At 31.8% G+C, this 22,361-nt stretch overlaps 1 protein-coding gene across 7 annotated transcripts in view; it reads left to right on the top strand.

Annotated features, from left to right (window-relative positions):
• The window catches only part of LOC124367505 (glycogen debranching enzyme), an 86,200-nt gene extending 66,691 nt beyond the window's left edge, over positions 1–19,509 (top strand). For all 7 annotated transcript variants that reach the window (XM_046824377.1, XM_046824376.1, XM_046824372.1 and 4 more), the window contains 8 exons: positions 641–746; positions 2,569–2,785; positions 3,002–3,149; positions 5,426–5,641; positions 6,665–6,873; positions 8,737–8,922; positions 12,727–12,963; positions 16,197–19,509. In XM_046824377.1, the coding sequence (XP_046680333.1) occupies positions 641–746; positions 2,569–2,785; positions 3,002–3,149; positions 5,426–5,641; positions 6,665–6,873; positions 8,737–8,922; positions 12,727–12,963; positions 16,197–16,250 (1,373 nt within the window). In that variant the 3' untranslated portion in view covers positions 16,251–19,509. The remainder of the gene's footprint in view (positions 1–640; positions 747–2,568; positions 2,786–3,001; positions 3,150–5,425; positions 5,642–6,664; positions 6,874–8,736; positions 8,923–12,726; positions 12,964–16,196) is intronic.
• The last annotated feature ends 2,852 nt before the right edge of the window (positions 19,510–22,361 follow it).

Below are 22,361 nucleotides of genomic sequence, written 5' to 3'. Positions count from 1 at the left end.
TGTGAAGGGGCTAAGGCATGAAGTTGAGGAAACCTCTCACTGCACTCAGTTATGTAAGAATCTCTGCATGGCTCCTGGATAAGTAAGGTTAGGGGATTGGGGCCGCCTCCTGCCAAGATCCCATGTTATACTCTGGGGAGAGATAGTAAGTAAAGTAATGCCTGTAGAGAGAGGGATTTTTTTAATGTCTTTAAAGTGGGGTTTTTAAACTTATTTTTAAGGTGTGACAAGTGTATTAATAAAAGAGATTTAGAAAGATAGATATATGTAGAATTTGAAAATAAATATGTTTTTAAAACAATTAATTGGTTTTTGTAAAAAAGAACTGTCCTCACTCAAAAAGGTTTCTTGTAGAATTTTACTAAAATGTAAGCCAATATAAAATAGCTTTTGAACTTCAGTCTTTGTATTTGGATTCTGGTTTAATGTTCTGCAACTGAAACAAGATAATTTCAGTTATACTTTCAGAGAATCCGTGCTTTTATAGCAATAGTTTATCTTATTGTTGGGATAATGTGTGCTATTTGTCTTTCTCTCAAGGATATGCGGAAACAAAGAGTATTTTATTGGTAAGTGTGACTGGGATGAAAGTATGCGAGAAAGATGAGTAAAATATTGATAAAGTGGTTAATTGTTACAGGGTTGCCTCACTTTTCCAACGGCTACATGCGGAACTGGGGAAGAGACACGTTCATCATCGCTCTTCCTGGTCTTTTTCTGCTTACTGGGAGATATGATGAGGCCAGGTCTGACTTTCTCTATACAATATTTACTTTGTACTAATTGATATAATCAGATATATTAACCCATTGGCAACTTTACTCATGAAACAGCTGCAGTGCTCTTCAAACTTTGTGGTTTAAGTAGCAAAATGCAGGCTTTTATTAGAAAATGTTTCCTAAACTTATTTTTAAAGTGTTTTTATTGAAATTTTTACTAAATCATTTTTTATAATTTTGTTTTTTAAAACATGTTATATTAATTTAGTTTTTTACTTTATTTTTATTTTACATTATTGTGTTTTTTGTTGATAAAAAAATTTAAAAAATAGCATTTTTAAAGTAAAAGCTTTTACTGAAGAAAATAATTAAATTATGACTAAAACACATTTTTTATCAAATTTGCATGTAGTTCCCTACACAAAGATATTTAGACATATTATTTTAAAAAGAATCAAACTTTTGTATCACAATGTGTAGTTTTACAAGTAAATTTTATACTTGGCAGACTATTTGTAATAAGATGTGAATCATAGGTATTTATACAAATCTAATTTACTTTGTCATGAACCAAAACACACATTTTATTAAAACATTTTATTTTTGAATTTTTTTACTAACATGTAATAGAATTTTAAGGTTGTTGTGGAAACGACTGCTCCTAAACACTCAATACACTCATATTCACTTACATCAAACAGTAATGAGCCTATCCTTCTTCATCGCAACAACAAAAATAAAACATTGCAATACAATAACAGAAACACAAATCATACAAATAATAGGCCGGCTCGTGTGTAAACTGCGTAGTCATGGTCACAAACTGCAAATTGTCAGTGCTAAAGCCATCAGATGTTGGCTGAGAGAATAGCAGATAAAAGCAACATGTCAGTTACTAATGATATATTTTATGAATATTGCTATAATTGAATTTTGCTAAAAATGATATATTGATATAATTTATGGATATGCATATGTATAAAATAAACATATTTTATTATTACGTTATAATAATTTTAATTTGTTTAAAAAAATAACATTATTATTAAACCTTAGATTTTAGGTTTCGGGCCCGCAATTGGATTACGAGTATACTCATATTTCAGTACAAATGGGTTAATGTGCTAAATAAATTATGTCAAAATATGAAACAAATTCTATCCTTTATCTATACTATACATTGCGTTTTACAAATTTATTTCTATTTCTAGAAGCAGTGTGTGGATTTATATGGTTTCAATTAGGGTTGCATAAAATCAAAGTTAAGTCTTTTTTTAATAGATATTTAACAAATTTTATATTGTAAAATAAAGACCATTTAACGAAATTAAATATTAATTTTATTCAAAATGTCAAAATGGAGTAGGGATTGCTTTATTCTCACTTTGCATACTTATTAATTATAAGTTGTTTTAATTATAATTAAAACATTCTTTTTTTCTGAAATTTTAGTCATAGCAACAACCCAATTTGGATCATAATGACAGCGATAGAAAAGGCAATATCGCAATGGCTTAACCTTTTTTGTACCAAATCAAGTTTATCTTTTTTCCCATGAGTGCCAAGTTAACTTGCAAATTATTTGTTTAATTTTATTAAATCTAATTTTTTATTAAAAAGGAATATAAAATATTATAATTATTGTGTTTACTTTATATTTAATAGTTTGTTTGTTATCAGCCACACACACACACACACACACACACACACACACACACACACCATAGGCAAACAGATATGTTTAGTTTTGGTTCTGTAGAGGGCATATAGTAGGACATGATATTAAAGCCTCACACCTACACCCAGTGATTTAATGTAATTGTTTTAAAAAACATTATTGTCGGTGTAGATTCATCATCCTGGCTTATGCCGGTTGTCTCCGGCATGGCCTCATCCCAAATTTGCTGGACGGTGGGGTCAACGCTCGCTTCAACTGCCGAGATGCTGTTTGGTGGTGGCTGTACAGCATACAGTGCTACGTGCACAGTGCTCCTGGTGGCACGAACATCCTGCGTGACACAGTCAACAGGATCTATCCACGTGATGACTCCGAGCCCACGTTTGTTGTAAGTACGCTGAACATATTTATCTGGTGTGTACAACAAATACAAACCTTTTATGATCTGATATCACAATAATTGTAATCATATGGCCAAATATTTTTTTAAATCATTTTTTTACTTCTTTCCAAATTTTATCCAAAACTAATGTATAATTAATGTTAAACCAAAATAGCGCTTTAATGTTTTTTGAACTAAGTGTTTTGTCCGTTTATGGAATAGGACCAACCACTTTATGATGTGATACAAGAAGCGATGCAAGTTCACTTCCAAGGGCTTTGCTTCCGAGAGCGAAATGCCGGTACGAAGATTGACGCTCACATGACCAACCAGGGCTTCAACGTACAGATCGGAGTACATCCCAAGACAGGTCAGCAAAGTCGAGTTTCATTATGGTTGATTGATTTTAGTCCATCTAAATGAAAGTTAATTGAAAATTACTGTTACGGTGGTCTAAAATGTTTATTATTGGTTATATTTTTGAGCACTAGAGTATCACTTATCTAATATATTTCCAGTTGTGTATGTTGTATGGGATAAAATCAAGCCATTTAAGTCATTGTGTAAGAGAAAAGACTAAACATAAACGAATATCAGTAGTTTATGAAAAAATATAATGAAAATAAACTATTCCCTCCATCTTGGTCTGAACAAAGATAGATTTCATCGGTGGTTGCCATCTCGAAGTATCAAATCTAGGGTGCATGATTGACTTGGAAGGTTTAATTAAACAAACACTGATAATATGATTGGTATTTTAATGTAATACTTTCAAAAATGTAGGAATCATAATCTTTATTTGTTCAAATACATAATAATCGTAACCTAAAACCCTGATAACTTTATTATCTAAATTGTTACACTAAATTATTATCAATATCTACAACATGAGAAATAGAATAAAATAAAATCAATATCGGTCCAAACATGTGTCATTTGAAAACTCGTTTGTAGTACAATAAGCTTTCCTCAATAACGGTTTAATTTTTTCTCAAAGTGAATACTATTTTTTTAATTTTTTTGGTACATTATTATAGAATTTAGTGTCTAAGTAGGTTGGACTATTATAGATACAAATAGTTTATGATGAGGATATTGAAATATCTATTTCTAGTATTAGAATCATCTGAAAATGAAAAAATGTTATGTAAATCTGTCTTATTATTGAAATATATTAGTTTTTCTTAAATAAATGAAGATAGAGTTAATAAATTTAAATTTTGAAAAAGAAGTTTGCAAGATTTGCTATTATTCTTGTACATTTCTTTTGTAATTTAAAAACCTGATTTCATCCTAAAGCATATGCACACTAATTAGTGCATAGTGCAGAATTGACTGAATATATGCACAGTATACTGTTCTACAAACCTCTATTGAAGTACACTGTAATACACTAATAGGACAAAACAGGATGAGGATAGACTCTTATAAACATAATCTGTATGAAATTTCCATTTTGTTTTTCATAATGTAAACTCCAAGAAAAGGGTTTCCAATAATAATAAATAATAGGAACTAAATAATAATAATAAAAAGGAACTCCATCATCCTGAAAACTAATTTAATGTGGATCACGTTTGGTTATAACCTGTTTGTATTAACTTTTTTTTATTTTATTTTATTGTACAACTCTCCAAATTTTCTACCACAACCATTTTGAAAACCTCACAAGACATTAAAACATAGTATTAAAAAATGCTGTAAATTACCTGAGGTTCTAAAGCAATTTCTTGTATTGCTCTATATTGCTGATATGTAACTGTTCTTTTTCAAAATTTCAAATGGCTTCGAAACCTTAAGAGAAATGTAAAAAATGTATTATTACAAAACCTTTGTGAAATTGCTCAAAATTTCTATTAACAATTTTTGTAAATATTCAAGAAAACATAGGTAGAAATTCTACAAATTGAAATAAATGAAAAACATAAATACACATAAGAATTTGGTATTTGTTTTAAATTATGTATAAGACATAGAAAACAAAACAAATAAATTCTTTTGAGAGAGAAGAAATAAATAATTTTGTAGAAGTTTTAACATTATGGGATTCTACTCTTCAAGTGTTTGTACAAGTTTAATTTGATATAAAAGACTGTAATAAAGTTTGTAAATTTATTTCTTACTTTCATATTATTTTTCCGAACTAACAAACAATTTATAAGTTTGATTTGTCAAAATGAACAACAGTACCTTCTTATAAGTTCTTGGTTTTAAACACGTCAGAAATAGTCTTTTTTTAATATTAATTATTATATCTATTCTTATTAAATTGGAATTGAATCTAGGCTCAAAACATATAATTTTAAAATCTTTTCATAAATCCTCAAATACTATTATGTTATCAGCAAACTTTTTCGGTTTAATTGAACAAATTCTTGCAGTCTATAGCTACGTCATATATTAATATAATACTTAATATAGTTCAAATTGTCATGAAAACATTAATTTACTTAGTGGAGCATTTGTTTTTGCATTAATATTGAATGATTCGGATGCATAAGGGATAAAAAGAGAATAGGGCCTAAATTGGATCCTTGTGATACACTAAATCCTGACAATATTTTTATTGCATTGTTTTCCATGTAATAGAGTTTATAAGGATATAGTGCAGATCTGATTTGACTCGCTACTGTAATGTTGCTGCAGGGTTTGTGTTTGGCGGTAACGAGTGGAACTGCGGCACCTGGATGGATAAGATGGGTTCAAGTGATGCAGCTGGGACGCGAGGCAAGCCGGCTACACCGCGTGATGGTTCGGCTGTGGAGTTGGTCGGACTGTGCAAGGCAGCGGTACGCTTCTTGGCCCGCATGTACCGGGAGGGACACTTCCCCCATAGCGGTGTCACCAGAACCAACAAGGATGGTAAGGGCTCATTACCAAGATGTTTGCTGGCTTGATCATTATGCTTGTGATTTGGTGGTGCAGTTTTTATTCACGTTCCTTGTACCTTTTCTATGTACAATTATTATATTTGTATAATCTGAGCAGTTTAATTAGTAAGGTTGACAATTCCATAGAAAAGGTAATTTTTCTGTATTCTGAAGGATCAAGAAAAATATTGGGTGAGGTCTTCCTATAGACTTCTCTAACGGTCTCCATATATAATGAGACAAAATTTTAATAAAGTACTCAATTCCATTTACTTTTAAAAACATTTAAAAAAACTTTCGCACCAAAACCCAGAAAAACCCCTCTTGAATGTTAAGAAGTATGAATTTCAAAATTGATGGCACTCCAACACTTAGAGATTTATTGAAATGTTCTAATCTGACATTGCTTCACAAGTAGAATATCTTTTGCATACATTGTTTTCTTGGTCTGTTACACTCTTTTATTATGGATCTGAAAAGGATTTAATCTGAATTGAATTTATTCCACAGGTTAAAACTCTCATAGTTACTTTTATTAAGAATCAAATTAAATATTGGTTATGTAGGAATTTATTATTGCTCTATAATCTTTTCATTAATCTTCACTTGTTTTTCAATTATATTCGTACACCAACTTTGAAGAAAAATTAACTAGCTAATACTAATTTTTTCACAAATAATGTATTATTTTTAAACATTAAACACAGATGAAAAAATATATATTTAGATCTTCATGTGTTAGATGTGATAGAGACAAAATAAAACATAAATTTGGAGTGTGAGATTTTAAAATCTTTACAAATCATACCAGGTTTAATCATAATAAGCTGAAATTTAATTTGTCCATAGTTTGATTTCTAATGTTCTAATGGGGAGTTTATGGAAGGGAATCTTTGAAGAATGCTATACATTTAAAATATTATTCCTCATTACTCCCTAAATGTGGTCCATGTTTCATCTAGATTGGAAAGATAAATGCCAGAAAACAATGTGTGATTACATCTATATTCTGCAGGGAGCCAGACTTCATGGAGGTATGAGGAATGGGACGCTAGGATCGCCAACAACTTTGAGTCACAGTTTTGGGTCCCCTCGGCTCCGACGGCAAGCGAGGAGAGACCCGATCTGGTAAACCGGCGCGGCATCTACAAGGACTCAGTGGGAGCCACCCAGCCCTGGACGGATTACCAGCTGCGACCCAACTTCACCGTCGCCATGGTCGTGGTATGTACAAGTTTTATTTTCTTATTGTAAAGAAAAATAGATACCCAAATTGTGGGGTAAATTTTTATATTTACAAATTCCAAAACTTAATCACTTTTATTATAATAAGCTTTGTAAATCTAATGCTTTCCTCAGCTGTTTTTACATGAGTTACTAGTTTCCCATTTTACAGTATCATTTGTGTGTATTATCTGATCTGAAGCTAATCATTTTTTTTTTTTTTTTTTTTTTTATTTATTTTTTTTTTTTTATTTTATTATTTTTTTTGGAGAGGCAGGAAAATGCTTGTACGCACACAGGTGGCCAGCCTGAAGCTAATAATAATAATTAAACATTGTATGGGTCAATGCTGTGCAATATTACTCTCATGCTGCCCACATGCACCTTAGTTCGTACACATTGGCCAAACAATTTGATCTGAAATGGGTTAAATTAAACAATAAGGTTTTTGTACATTTTACATGGTTTTGTACTTGTTTAATTCAAATATGCAACTTTTATCATCCCACCACAATGATATTTTGCTAATAAAATTTGAGAACATACAAGGGAAGTCAACAATATTTGGGATATCGCATGGGTTAATATGCAAGTTTTCAACTTCATATTTAGAATGAGTTTGTAGTTTTTAAGTAAAATAAAATATCAAATGTTGCAAATGTGCATTGTAATACTTTGTGTATTTTGTATTTATTTTCAGTATTAGTGTTTAGCATTTTGTTCTTCAGACCTGTCTAATAAATATTAAATAATTATTGAATTAATCTACGTTATTTTTACAAGACCTGCAAAATATGTAATGGAGTATGTTATTGAATAAATATTTGACAGTTTTTACCGAATGGACGAAACACATGTGGTTGGATACCGCTGAGGTCATAGTAATGAATACTCGATTTTCAAAGTTTACTTATATGTTTAATTGTGGCAAATAAACGTAAAAGCACCACTTCTAGATGTTAAAAATAAAACAATGTATTACTAAGTTGCTGCCAAATAGAGTGATAATGAACTAAATTATATCATGGGTGTGGACCTAATGGTTCCAATGTTCTATGGGAATTTTGCATACGAACTTAATAATTATTAAAACTTTAAAATTGACTTCCCTTCACGTTGATGTCAACTCATAAACGCGGGTGTCTGCATCTTGGCTCGACATTGGAGATGTAGTTGGAAAAAGTGAAGATTATTAAACTAGAAGTCTAAAAGCACTCGAAGTTGTAATCAGAGACTCAAAGTTGAAATAAGAGACTCGGTTGAACTTGTGGACAAGGCGCACAAGGTGTTTCTCGGCAGCAAGGTGGTCAGCTACAAAGTTCTTGAAATAAAAAATTAATACCAATTTGGTTATTAATCCGCCAAAAATTTAGTTCCAAGAACATCAGATGTAATGTATATTTTTTCAGTAACGAGTAACAGGATTGCGAAAATATGTATTATATAAAATACAACTAAATAAAGGTACAAGTTTGATTTCACAGAAAAGAAATCCATATTTTAAATTACAGTGCAGTATGGTAGAAATAGATTCTAGATAAGGTTTATAATAATATACAAAAATAAGTAAAATAATTTATTTTGTTTAATCCTTTGCGCTTATCTCGACTGAGATCAATTATATTCAGTATTCCTATACAACTATTTTGTACTTTTATCCAGTTATGTGATTTCCACGGTCCAATCAATTCCACTGTGAATGCGATTTATTACTGTAAAATTAATTTTTGACAATCTAATGGAATAAGCTATACTATGCTATACTATGGGTGTTCCTGGACACTTGGATGTCGGTAACTTGACTGTGGTCCCCAGAGCATGGTGTCTCAAATGGATTGTTGCAGAAAATGTGTTTTGTTACAGGCGCCAGAGCTGTTTCTGACGAGCAACGCCTGGCAAGCACTGAAGGTGGCCGAGGAACACCTGCTGGGACCCCTGGGGATGAAGACATTGGACCCTAGCGACTGGGCATACTGTGGGGACTACAACAACGACAACCAGTCCTCTGATCCTAAGGTCGCTCATGGATTCAACTATCACCAAGGACCGGTTAGTATAATACACATTATTTAGTGCAATTAAAGCCAGCATGAAACCTCTCTGGCACTCTACCATATTTATTGTAAATTATTTTGTCTATTTAAAACTAAAAGTTTTTCTTTATAGTTAACATTGACTTAGCTTATTAGTGAAGTAAAAAATTTAAGAGTGTAAACACCACTGACTTTTAGTGGAAAAGAACTGATAGTAGAGTTGTGTCAACAAAATCCATTTTCATGTATCAAGGTAATATTTGTAGTACAGTCAGATGCTGAATTTAAACTTGGAATAGTTAAACTATTCGTAATTTAAAATTTTAGATAGTTCAAACTTTTCTCCTAGCCTTGTGGTGTCCCTAAAGAATAATAATAAAGTTTGCATAACTTGAAATCTTGGAAATTTTAATGTTGTATTGGTTGTTTGAGCTTCGAATTATCTAAGATCAACTGTACGAATTATTGTGAAAATAATACTTTAATACATAAATGATATTTTAAAACTTTATTGTAAGTTACTAATTACTAAAAAAGTTGTATAGTTGATAAGAATATTGTAGTAAATTGTTAGTTATTTGTCAAAATTAAATTAATACGTTTAATTTGATGTTCTTATTTAAAAATGATTACATTTATTTACTTTTAAGCTTTAAAATCATGTAGAAAATACATATTAGACATTTAGAAATGAAATCCCATCAATTTGTGTGTGAACTCCGTAATAAATAGGAGTGGAACGGACTTCTGCAGTTTGTCTAGGGGGATTAACGTAATTATGAAAAGTGGGAAATCAGTTTGCCTGCCACTTTTTCTCCATCAACTAATTTCTCAACTAATTAGTTAATTTCATTGTTAGCAATACAGGGTGGTATATTATGTCTGGAAACACCCAAATATAGACCTCTTTTAATAAATTTTAAATATAAATTTTGAAACCTCATACAATCGTGATAGAGATTGGGCATCTACGTTTTGGAACAATGATTTTTTTGTTTTATGTCACACCAACGGGGGACGTCCCTGCCGAGGTATCGTGAATATTCTTAATGGAAGCCTATACCTTGTGATTTACATAATTTTAAAGGTAATAGGCTTACAGAATTGAATGCCACAAAAACCACATCTCAAGGGAATTATTCTATCAGAAAATAGAGCATTTTTTATATTGAAAATTTACTGATGTTCAACAATGTAATATTTAACATGGGTCTTGCCACAAAGTGTGTTTAACAAACACAAATTTTTTAGCATTTTTTAAATTTCCAATTAAATAAAACGAAAATTTCATTTTAAGAAGCTGGTTCTATTAGCACAAATTTGCCAGTTTTTATAACAGTACAATATGGAAAACTTATGTTATTGATTTCTTATTACAAATAAAAAAATAATGTCTGCAGTTAAAAAGTCTTACAACAAACGTTTTTACCTGCATTTGTGTCAAAGCAATTGTTCGAACCACGTGTTCCTTCTAAAAAAACGGTTTGACATGACCAAATCTTTGGTGTAAAATGATTCGACAGAGTTTGCCTAACATTTCTTCAGTTATCAAAGCAGAATCCTCCTCTATAATCCTGCTTTTCTTAGGTCTTCCAAATTATAGAAGGCCTTACTTCTATAAACATATGGATTTTAAATTACCCCATAGGAAATAATCGATTTGGTGACAAATCCGGAGATCTTGGAGGCCATTCGATTTCTCCTCTTCGGCCCCCCCAATCCATTTATGAGGAAACCTTAAATCCAAACACTCTCTTTTTTACCATTTTTTTAATTTTTTTTTTTTTTTTAAATTTTTTTTTTTTTTTTTTTTTTTTTTTTTTTTTTTTTACCATTTTTTTATTTTTTTTTTTTTTTTGTTTTTTTTTTTTTTTTTTTTTTTTATTATTTTAATTTTTTTTTTTTTTTTTTTTTAATTTTTTTTTTTTTTTTGGGGGGTGTTTTTTTTTTTTTTTTTTTGTTAACTTTACCTTTTTTTTTTTTTTTTTTTTTTTTTTTTTTTTATTTTATTTTTATTTTTTTTTTTTTTTTTTTTTTTTTTTTTTGTTTTTTTGTTTTTTTTGTTTTTTTTTACCTTTTTTTTTTTTTTTTTTTTTTTTTTTTTTATTTTTTTTTTTTTTTTTTTTTTTTTCTTTTTTTTTTTAATTTTTTAAATACTCTCTTACCTTCCCTCCCATAATGGGTGGAGCACCATCCTGCTGAAACCATACATTATCAAAGTATTCTGTCCTGATGCCAAATATGGAATAGCTGGATTATTCATTTTGGAGCATATGTATAAAGTCTGGGCATTTAATTTTCCATTGATGAAAAAGGGTCCAACAATTTTGTTACCTAAAATTCCACACCATACTTCAGTTTTTTGTGGTTGCTGTGAATGGGACTCAGTAATCCAATGTGGGTTTTTCACTAGCCCAGTATCGGCAATTGTGCCTGTTAACATTTGCCATTTTAGGAAAAAAGTTGCACTCATCAGAAAATAGTAATTTTGGTCCATAAAATCCTCTATTGTCAATCACAATTGCGCATCACAAAGTTCACAAAACTCAAACTCTTCTGTCGGTAATCACCTCACTTAACTGTTTGGACTAAATGAACTTTAAATGGTTTGGTATTATAATTTTCAAAATCTTACTCACAGGACATAGGAGTGGCATATCATGTTGCTGTGCAGCTATTCTTGAGCGATGTATGTGGGTCTTCAATAATGTTTGCCGAACATTCTAGTGCATGTTCTTCATCTGTTTGCAGATTGTATCCTACCGACTTGGGCCGAATACGTACACTCCCTGACCCATTTCCAAAACTCTCAATAGTTTTTGAAATATTTGTTTTTGAAACACTTATTGGGATTCCTTTCTGGGAAAGTGTCATTAAACAAATTACAAACTTCCCGATAAGATCTTTGACGATCGCACATATCCTCGCATCATCAACAGAGTAATATTCGTTCTCTTTCAGACAATTCCATTAAAATGCCAAAATAAAAATCTGAAGCTACCCTAACTGTAATTAGATAACTTGTATGACCCGCAATTGCATCAGAGACACTGATTAACTCGAACAGGAATGATATGACCTTTGTCCCATTTGTAATTCCCAAGCTTAGACCAGTCTATTGAAAGCTCCATGCTCAACAAACTGAAACCTTAACGCAATGAATAATAACACAATAATTTTTCTCATAGGCTAGTGACCATAGTCTCTTTAAAAAAACATCCTGCAGACTGGAAACAACCAATCCAGATTCATAAGTAATCAGAGAAATGACCTCATAAGTTTTTAATTCCATTGAGTATAAAAACTTGTAAATTTGTAACTAATTGAAGACCAGCATAAAAATAAATTGTTTTTATTTATTTTAATTGAACATTTAAAAAATGCTAAAGAAATTAGTGTAACACATTTTGTTGGCAAGAACCATGTTTAATAAATTACATGGTTGAACATTCAGTAAATGTTTCAATACTGAAAAATGCCTCTATTTTTCTATAGAATAATTCCTTCCTTTGAGATGCGGTTTTTGTGGCATTCAAATCCAGTAAGCTAATACCTTAAAAATTATGTATCACAAGGTATAGCTTCCATTAAGAATATTCACGATACCCCGGCAGGACTCCCCCGTTGGTGTGACATGAATACAAACATTGTTCCAAAAAGTAATGCCTAATCTCATCAACGATTGTAAGGGAGGTTTCAAATTTATATTTAAATTATTAAAAAAGGGATACATATTTGGGTTTTTCCAGACATAATATACACCCTGTATAATAAACTATAAGCACTCACCTATACTGTATACTGTACTACATGTTGGTAGGAGTGGGTCTGGCCAATAGGGTTCTTCTTGCGAGCACGCCTTCACTTCGCTGAGCTGCAAGGAGGTGCAGGGTGTCTGGCACGTACTATTGCGCACACACATGCCATTCTTGCACGTCACTACAGCTACCTACAAAACTCCCCTTGGCGTGGACTACCAGAGTTGACTAACAGCAATGGTACATTCTGCGCAGGCAGTTGTGCTACGCAGGCATGGAGCATGGGCTGTGTACTAGAGGTGAGTACAATAGGTTAGCAGATACGTTTTTTCATAAAATCAATATATTGATTACTCCTGGTGTTCAATCATGAATAATTGAAGAACCTGACTAAAAACTGTAGAAGTGTCGCACAAGTCTGAATATTGTCATGAATAGTTACAAGTTTTAAGGTGATGTAGTTTGATTTTGGGTGGGTTAATTTTTAAATTTTCAAGTCATTTTTCAATAAAATATTTTTTTGGAACACCTTGTACAATTTATAAAATTGCGTAGGCCTAATTGTCTTAATATTTTTATAAATTTTGAACAAATAGCTTTTTAAATCCTATGTGATTTACACTTGAACTGACACTAACATACATAAGTTTATATCTGTAATCCAAATTTAATGTCCAAAACATTTACAAAAATAAAGTATTTCGTCATGATATGAATTTCCAATCTTGCATTGCTTCAATTCTTGGCTTCTATATGATGTACATGTAGGGAGCAGCCAACTAGAGGATTGTTGCAACAAAACTTTTTATTCTGGAACTGAGGCTATGAAGACAATAATTCTTTGATGAAGGTTTATCAATTATCTACTTTTAATTATAGAGCATAAAGATTGCTTAATAGTATATGCAAATGGATTTAACACTCTGATGAAACAGACATGCCACTAGGGATTAGTAATGGATGCAAAGAAAGCATATATAATGCACATGTTTGAGATATATGGGGTTATTTACATATGACTTTAGCTAGAAACGTCATAGAAATGTTTTATTCATGTCATTGTCTTTCTTTTGAATAGATTTATAAAAATTACATGTCACAAGATAGGGGTTGCTATTTGAAAATTTAAAATTAGCCCTTTCTACTCCCCTGTAAAAAGGGGGGGAATTGTTTTGTCATCCAAAAAAAGTATTTTAATAAGTATGGTAAAGATCTCATTCCATTTTTGGAGTATATATCGGTGTATCAGGACTTAATTTAAACCCTGTATATGTATATGAAGATTTTATGTAGCCTACTAACTCTTAGCCCTGGCTTTGCTTTGTAAAATCACTTATGATGTAATATGATTGAATCCTTATGTACGCATACAACAGGTACATATAATTGCAGTGTTCATGGTTAAGAGGATCATAGTTTAACCTAACTCTTATATCATGTTTGCACATGCACTAACATGATAGCGGGGTTTGCCTTGTTGCCCCGATCAAGAAAATACAAACACATAGATCTCAGGAACCTACTTCGATTTACTTCTAGCCCTTGTACTTACTTACAGTTTTGGAAATGTTCAGTGCCATAGTTGAGTTTGTCTTGTAGTGCAGATGAAGAAAATATAATACAGATTCATAAGACTGAGGAGTCTACAAAAGGTGTCTTCAGACACTTCAGACTTTTCAAATTCATTAAAATTGCCATAGCTGAGTTTTTCTTATTACCTTGATGAAGAAAAAAGATATTTCATTTAGCTCTGAGAAACCAACCCAGTCAAAAAGTATTGACTTCTGGTCTTAGATATTTTCAATTGCGTAGTAGGGTTTGCCTTGTTGTCTCAAGAAAAAAAAAATAAATACATATGTAAATATTTATTCAGAGTTAAAGAATATTCCAAGTAACTTTTCAGATCTTTTTCTTCATACAAACCTTCTTAGGATTTCAACGAACATTTTACAAAAATAATTAGCCGAATTAGTTCAGCTGTTGTTTAGATAGTGCCTAGCAACATATTTTGCGATTTATTTTTACATATTGTAGTGCTGCTGCCCAGTATCAAAAATTATTCATTCAAAATCCAAATAATAATTATAAATCTTTTCTAAAACAACGTAACATTTCTTTATAAATAATTTGTGAACTAGAGCAAATCTTCGTTCTCCTGCTCACCTGCGCCAGTCGAAACTTCCTGAGTGCCTGAGAATCTCCTTCTAATAAATCACCATTGCTTCAATCGTCTCCAAAACCATGAATGTATTCTTCAGCATACTCCCAACACCCACTGAGCAAACCACCACCAAAAACATAACCATAAAACACCTGGAATCCGATCAACTGGACGATTTCGAAGTCCACATGGTCTACTACATCATACTGGGGATCGTGATACTAACATCCTTACTGTCCCTGCTGCTCTCCATAGTCACTATACGAGACTTCTACTTTCGTCTGACTTCACGATACCACAATTCAGAATCCCATTATGCTCTACCGAGGAATCCAGTACACCAAGCAAACATCATTGAGCTACCCCATCTGGAAGGGCGCTACGAGGACCTGAACGAGACCCCCCCTTTCGTCGGGGCGAATGTAGTGCTGCTGCCCAGTATCAAAAATTATTCATTCCAAATCCAAATAATAATTATAAATCTTTTCTAAAACAACGTAACATTTCTTTATAAATAATTTGTGTACTAGAGCAAATCTTTGTTCCCATGAGAAATAAAAACTCAGTAGTTTTCCTCAAGGAAGCGGGTAGAAGATAATGCTAAAAGTAGAACAATAACCCAGTTAAAAACCGCGGACCAATCCCAGCCATCCAACTCTTTAGATCACCATTTATGGCTATTTAGCACAATTTAGATACAAAGTGACCAATAAGCATCAAGTAAATTAGCATGAGTGGGGCGGGCCCCAAGACCCACCAAGAACATAACTTTAGATCATTCCTTGGCGAGTCCCTGATGGAGCAGCACACACGTTGACCAAGTAAGTGAACCCTCCCAGATGGTAGACGAATAGCCGTCATTCACTTGTTGCACAAACATATCATGTTTTAAATTAAAAGTCCAAGTTCATTTCAAATCTTTTTCTAAATTAGCTCAAGTCTTTCTCTCAGACCCTACTTACTGTCAAGCGTGCCCAATATAAAATGTTTTCTCTTTTCATTTCAAAGGTTTTCGTGTTTGAAAAACTGTATTAGTATATTATAAACTTTAGAATCTTGAGTTTCATTTAGCGATTTGCTTGCTTTTGGTTTGAATGATTTAGTTGCTTACTGCCATTTATGACTTGATAAATACATTTTGTGTGATTTAACCATTCTTATTTATTTATTCATACCCTACGTCCAGTTGTGCCAGGTACGGCACGACATTATGGGTTACAACTTGACTTTTAAGGATCTGATGATGGGATACCATACCCCAAAACTTGGATAGTCTAGTATTACACGAAAAGAAATATGATGGACTAACACTCTATTCTTATTGAGTTATTATAAATAAATGTTATACATTACATCAATATGTGTCAATAGGTTTTGGAGAAACTACAATCGCTGGAACGTTCACTTGGTGATCACGGAAATTGACCGAGGCCCAGACCACGAGCCAGGGTAAGCTGGGGGCCGCGCGGACACGTCGCTCAGTCCGGTGCGCAAGGACACACCACTCAGTCCTGTGCACGTGTCTACTGGGCACCCCACTTCGATAGTCTGGAAGAGTTCCCTGTCGAGGTAGACCTGCGCCCGCTCAAACCCAAAGACCGTTTGCGCCGTGCAATCCGCCTCTTTCTTGCCTTCTGGCTAGTGAGTTTTCTGTTCATGACAGCCGCTTATTATGCGCTCTTCTTCTCGTAGCGTTATCGTTGTTTAGACAATTTAATAATTGAAACAGTATATAATTAACAACTGAAATAATATGTAAATCTAAAAATCTATTTTTAATATTGTTATAATTGTTGCTTAAAAAATTAAGCTTAAAATATTTATTTTATAAATTTGTTTAAATTATATTTTTGTAGGTATATATTTTTATATTAAGTGTTGTAGAAGTCCAGACAAATATTTAGTACAAAGTAATGTTTGAAAATCTCTCCAATATTTAAATGTATAATTTCCTAACGATAATATGGTATATAAAAATATGAATGCACAATCAGGCAATAATTTTAATTATCTTCATATTCTTAAAATTTGCAAATTTAATCTCTCCGGTAGAAGATTAGTTCTATGTTTATTTTTAAGTATTCTTAAGTTAGGTTAGGTCTTTATTTTAGTGCCAACATATAGGAGAAATAATTAAGTCTTTAATACTACTTAATTTTACATGTCATATATTGTTAAAAGTATTTAAATATGAATTTAAACGTGGTTATTTAATTATATTTAACCGAATGTCAATACTGGCTGTTTTTTAGTGTTTTTAGTTTATAAAATGTTGTTGATTTATCTGTTATTGTTTTGGTTTCTTTATGTTGAATTTTAGAATCTGTTTATTGATATTGGTTAGGATAGCAAATGTTGAAAGGATCTCCTACAAAAATGATTATGTTTTTTTAATTATTGTTGTCATTGAACATTATAATGTAAAATGTATATTTTTATATCAGTGTTTTATTGAAATATTTGAACTCAGTTAAATTAATTGATTTAACTTAATTGTGTATTTCTACTTATGAATGTTTTTTTTATTTTGAAGAGCTTGTTGCTTAGTAATTCTGTAACAGTTAATTTTTGTTCAACCTATGTTAATTTAAGCCAGATTGTAATAATATAAATATTCTTATTATAAATTATATAATAACATAAATAATAATACAAGAAACATTTTTAAAGTAAGGTTCATTTTTTTAAACAAATTTATTTTTAGGTTCTACTGGTTTTTTAATTTTTCCTACAGGTTGCCTTGTTTATTTAAGAATTTTTTATATCTTAAAACTAAATTTTTACAGAAGGATAATACTTTTAGTGATTTAAAAAAGTGATAATTGTATGTAGCAAGTCAGGACTGTATGGTGGATGATCCAAAACTTCCCACCCGAAAGTCAATCTTTTCTTGGATCTAGATATCAGTGTGAAGATTGCCATTATCATGGAGGAGCAAAATATTACATGGTAGGAGTTCTCACGGCCATCTAAAAACTATTTCTGATATTTACCTTAATTCACTACAGTATCTTCGTACACTTCACTAAGCTAACGGTGAATGTCAATAGCAAACATGTTTCTTTCAGTCAAAAAATATATATCACTGATTAAGTTTCACAGGTGGCGGCCATTCAGTAATATTAAACAAGTTAATTATGCACAGGGAAACTCTTAGGTTGGATACAGAGCTGCAACTGATACATGTGTTTGCAAGGAATGCCGGCAGATGACATGCACTCTCATTGCAAAATCTTTTATTAAATAGGTAAAAGTATCAATAAATTAATCTTTTGATTAAAAATACTTAACAGTATTTTTCTATATGAAGCAGCCGTTGGATTATATACTAAATTAGAATATATGAGTTCCAGTAGTACAAGATAACGTGGGCTACAGTATCTCATATAAATAAAATGGATTATAGAGAAATACTAAAATAAATTGTTTTCAACATTGTAATCTGAGATTCATGGCAGAAAGGCATCATATACTAAAACAAGTGACCGAGATTGGATAAAATAGTGTGTGAAATATTGGACACTCAATTTTAATTAACACATTAAAGAAGTTTTTCGTTTTTTTCATTGAAAATTTATAGAAGGATAATGTGTGCAAGTTTTGAAAGTGTTGTTATCAACGATTTAAACTTTATTATCTTTTATCAGTCATATACCCACTCTTTGAATATTTAAATCCACCTCTGATATCAGAGTGATAATTAAAGATTTATCTAAAAGGGCATTTCTTTCATGAAATAATATACTTTACTATACTTTTGAACGAAATTTGTAATATTATTCCCGGGTTCCTAATTGGGTTAATCCGTAGATTCTTTAATAAGAATTTCTGCTACTTTTTCAACCAGTGTAGTTTGTTAAAAAAGTTGATTTATTATCAACCATACAATAATACTGCTGTATGTAAACAGGGTGTCTCAAACAGGAAAATTTCAGGAATGGATTCCTCTTATGAGAAAAAAGATGACAACATGGGTCTCAAAATGCATATTTATTGTTATTCGACTTTTTAATGCAGAGTTAACTGTACATCTGGTATGGCAGCTAGCTCTTGTATTAGAAATGTTCATGGTGATTGCCTCCTGTCTAAATGTAGGCTTCTGCTTGTCGTCTCATTGGGTTGTGAAGAATCAATCTTCCAATTCTTTCATCGAGGAATCTGTTCCTTGAATTTCGCTGTTGAGTTTCAAATCACCCTCTATATGTCATGTTGTATTTGTTTTTCCTTTAATTCTTTCGTATTAATTTTCAGGTTTCTATACTAAACAAATTATACAAAGACCTCAAAATACCAGACTTGTTAATCCATATTCCTTGTGGAAATTGTATGGATACAAATTTAATGGACAAACCCCTTAGTGTAATTAATGTTAGTTCATTAATTATCTGAATTATAAATGGATTTAATAGAGAAAACTTCAAAAATCTATAGGGTTTGGTTTCATGGATTCAGATCAACTGAAGGTTTTACTATAAATGATACGCACAACTTTGTTTGCCTACACTGTCAATATTAACAATGTTGATGCACAGTATTACAACTTTAATTTCAAGCAATATTTAACTAGGAAGTAAATAGTTTTATTGTATCTTGTGATATAAAACGTTAAAATCGTCTTTAGAAAAAATATATAAATGTGTTGAAAGTGATTATTGTTTTCAATAAAAAGATTTGTTTTATAGTATTACAATGTGTTATTATTTCCAACTTCCTCTAAAATATTTGATACTGTAAATTTAAGAAAAAACATTTGAACCATTTTATAAGTGTATATACAAAATATTTATACAATAACAGAACCTCCCCCACCATGATATTAACTATGAAGAACTACAAGTAATTTTATAGAAGTGTACCATGATGAGAATATTTTTAATCTGTAGAGATACAGAGAGCTTTTAATGAAAAACTTCATTTATCTATTTCTCAATAATATAAATATGTATTTACAATATTTTTGCCACTTTTCAAAGGTTAGTTTTAGTTTTTTGTATGCGGCACTCTGTATTATATGATAATTTCAGATAGAAAATGTAACTTTAAGATTGTATGATGGGTGCTCAAATTGGACTTGTTCAAAATGAACTAAAACATTGCTTTAATTTGTTCTAAAAATTCCACAACTTAATGGTATGATTTTAGATTAATTGCCTATTGTTATTAATTAAGTAATTGTTGATATAACTATTTTAATATGCCAAAATGACCAATTTAAACTGTGTAAGACAAAAACAAATCATCCTTAAAAAGGATTTTATCTTTCAAACAATATTTTCAAGTAACACTGTAATGGATCCTTCTACCACAATTATTGTTAACAGATCTGACTGAACCCTCTTCCTCTATATCTCCTTTGAAGCATATTACACTTAGAGGTATTAACCCTTCACACGCTGTAGTCGGATATACGAGGGTCGTCCAGAAAGTAAAGAACGTTTTGTTATAAGTCAATAAAAACAAAAGATAAGAGCATGAAAATTTATGTATAAATACTTATAAACTTACTCTATTTTTCTACAAAATCGCCGGAACTGTCAAGGCACTTGTTGTAGCGTGGCACCAGTTTTTCTATACCGACGTTATACTGTTCTGCCGCCAAGGAATGAAGCCACGTTTTTACTCCTTCTTTGAGGTCTTCGTCACCCAAAAAGTTTTTTCCGCCTAAAAACACTTTCAACTTTGGAAACAAGTGATAGTCACTCGGAGCCAGATCTGGACTATACGGAGGGTGTCCGAAGATTTGCCATTTGAAAGAATTGAGTTCTGCTTTGGTTCGTGCACTGCAATGAGGCCGAGCATTGTCGTGGATCAGCACCACTTTCGACGACAGCATTCCGCGTCGTTTGTTCTGAATAGCGTGGCGAAGCCGATGCAAGGTCTCGATGTAGGCTTCTGAGTTGATTGTTTCGCCTCTCGGCATGAACTCCACATGGATTAGGGCTTTTCGGTCCCAAAAAACTGTTGCCATCAATTTCCTGGTGTAAGATATTTGATGGTTTTTGGTTTTTATTTGGTTTTTCTTTCCTGTTTTTTGTTGGTGAATTCGAGTGATGCCATTCCATTGACTGGAGCTTTGTCACCGTAAACTGCCTTAATTTGCCTATAAATTTCAATAGGTCGAACATTCTGTGCATTCAGAAACCGTATCACACTACGCAGTTCACACTTGACGGGATTTTCAATTAACGCCGCCATTTTTAAACTTTCACAGGAGACGCAAACGTGACCTCACGGTACCGCTACTCAGCTCACACTGAGGCAGAAGGTGTGGCTAACGAACAACCTATCTACCGCGGTGGTGGGTGAACTGCGCCGCCCGTGATGCGCAATCGTTCTTTACTTTCTGGACGACCCTCGTATTAGAATGGTAGACTTTGACCAAAACGCCAAACATGATTATATCCGCCAAAAGAGTATACCTGATATTACACTTTGTTTTTGGAGAGTTTTTAATTTCACAAAAGACCTTCGAAATGGCCAGTGAACTTTCCATGCCATGGTTGGTAAGGAAATATTTATAGATGACCTTCACTCCATGGCAGGGAGTGAGGTGCACCCTTTGTCTAGCATTGTCCACCTTCTCGTCTGTTCTGCATGTCCTACAGAGTCATAACCAAAGAGGTGGCGTGTATTACTGCTTCGTCAGTTGTCATGAGTGCATGTACAATGTATCTCGTTATTGTTCATCGTGTGATGTGTTGTGTTTACTGTCAAATTTTTATCTTGTTTTATAGTGCAACAAGGTGTATTTTATTTTTTGACCAAAATCAAAAATATTTTAAAAATTGGTATCAATAAATACGCTAATTTTAAGTAAAATGCTGTTTTTACGTTTACCTTTTATAACTTAATTATAATAAAAATTAGCTTTGAACTTAAAGTAAAAACAATTTTTAACTATCTTGACATTAATAGAGAAATCAATGGATTTATTAGCACTGTGCAAAGGGTTAAACTTATTTTGGGTTCTTTGGAAGTATAAGATTTTTTGTGTATGTATTTTCTTTCATTTTGGAAGTATGCAATTACGATTCTTTGAAATCTTTTCCTTTGGCACATACAACTCTGAGCCTAGCATTCACCCAGGAATTAAACTTTTAACTGCCATTCAGCTGTTTTTTTATAACGACAATAGATTACGGAGTAATTTGTCTCTTTTGGACTGAAGAAGTTTTAGTCAGATTTTTATATAAAGCAAATGACTGAGACCAGTTTGTTCTAGATGCCCTAGACTATGCCATAGATACATATTTGCAAGTGCAAGTGATTGTGTATGATATTTTTTCACATAGACCTTTTAAATAATATTGTGTTTGTACATTTTCTCAGTTTATTGCACAGTTTTAATTAATTCTTTTAATATAAGTTAAGTGTAAGAAAGGGTCATATGTCTAACTTTGCCTGTTGAATAATTTCAATTTTTAATTACTTCACAGAACCCCAACATTCAAGCATTGTCATCTACTTTAGAAAATAGCTACAACACTGCTTCTTGCAGGATGTTAACACTTTTTTTGCACAGGCATATTTTGGAAA

This window comes from Homalodisca vitripennis, chromosome 8 (genome assembly GCF_021130785.1).
Source record: "Homalodisca vitripennis isolate AUS2020 chromosome 8, UT_GWSS_2.1, whole genome shotgun sequence".
Lineage (NCBI taxonomy): Eukaryota > Metazoa > Arthropoda > Insecta > Hemiptera > Cicadellidae > Homalodisca > Homalodisca vitripennis.
This window is presented reverse-complemented; position numbering and strand designations above follow the sequence as displayed.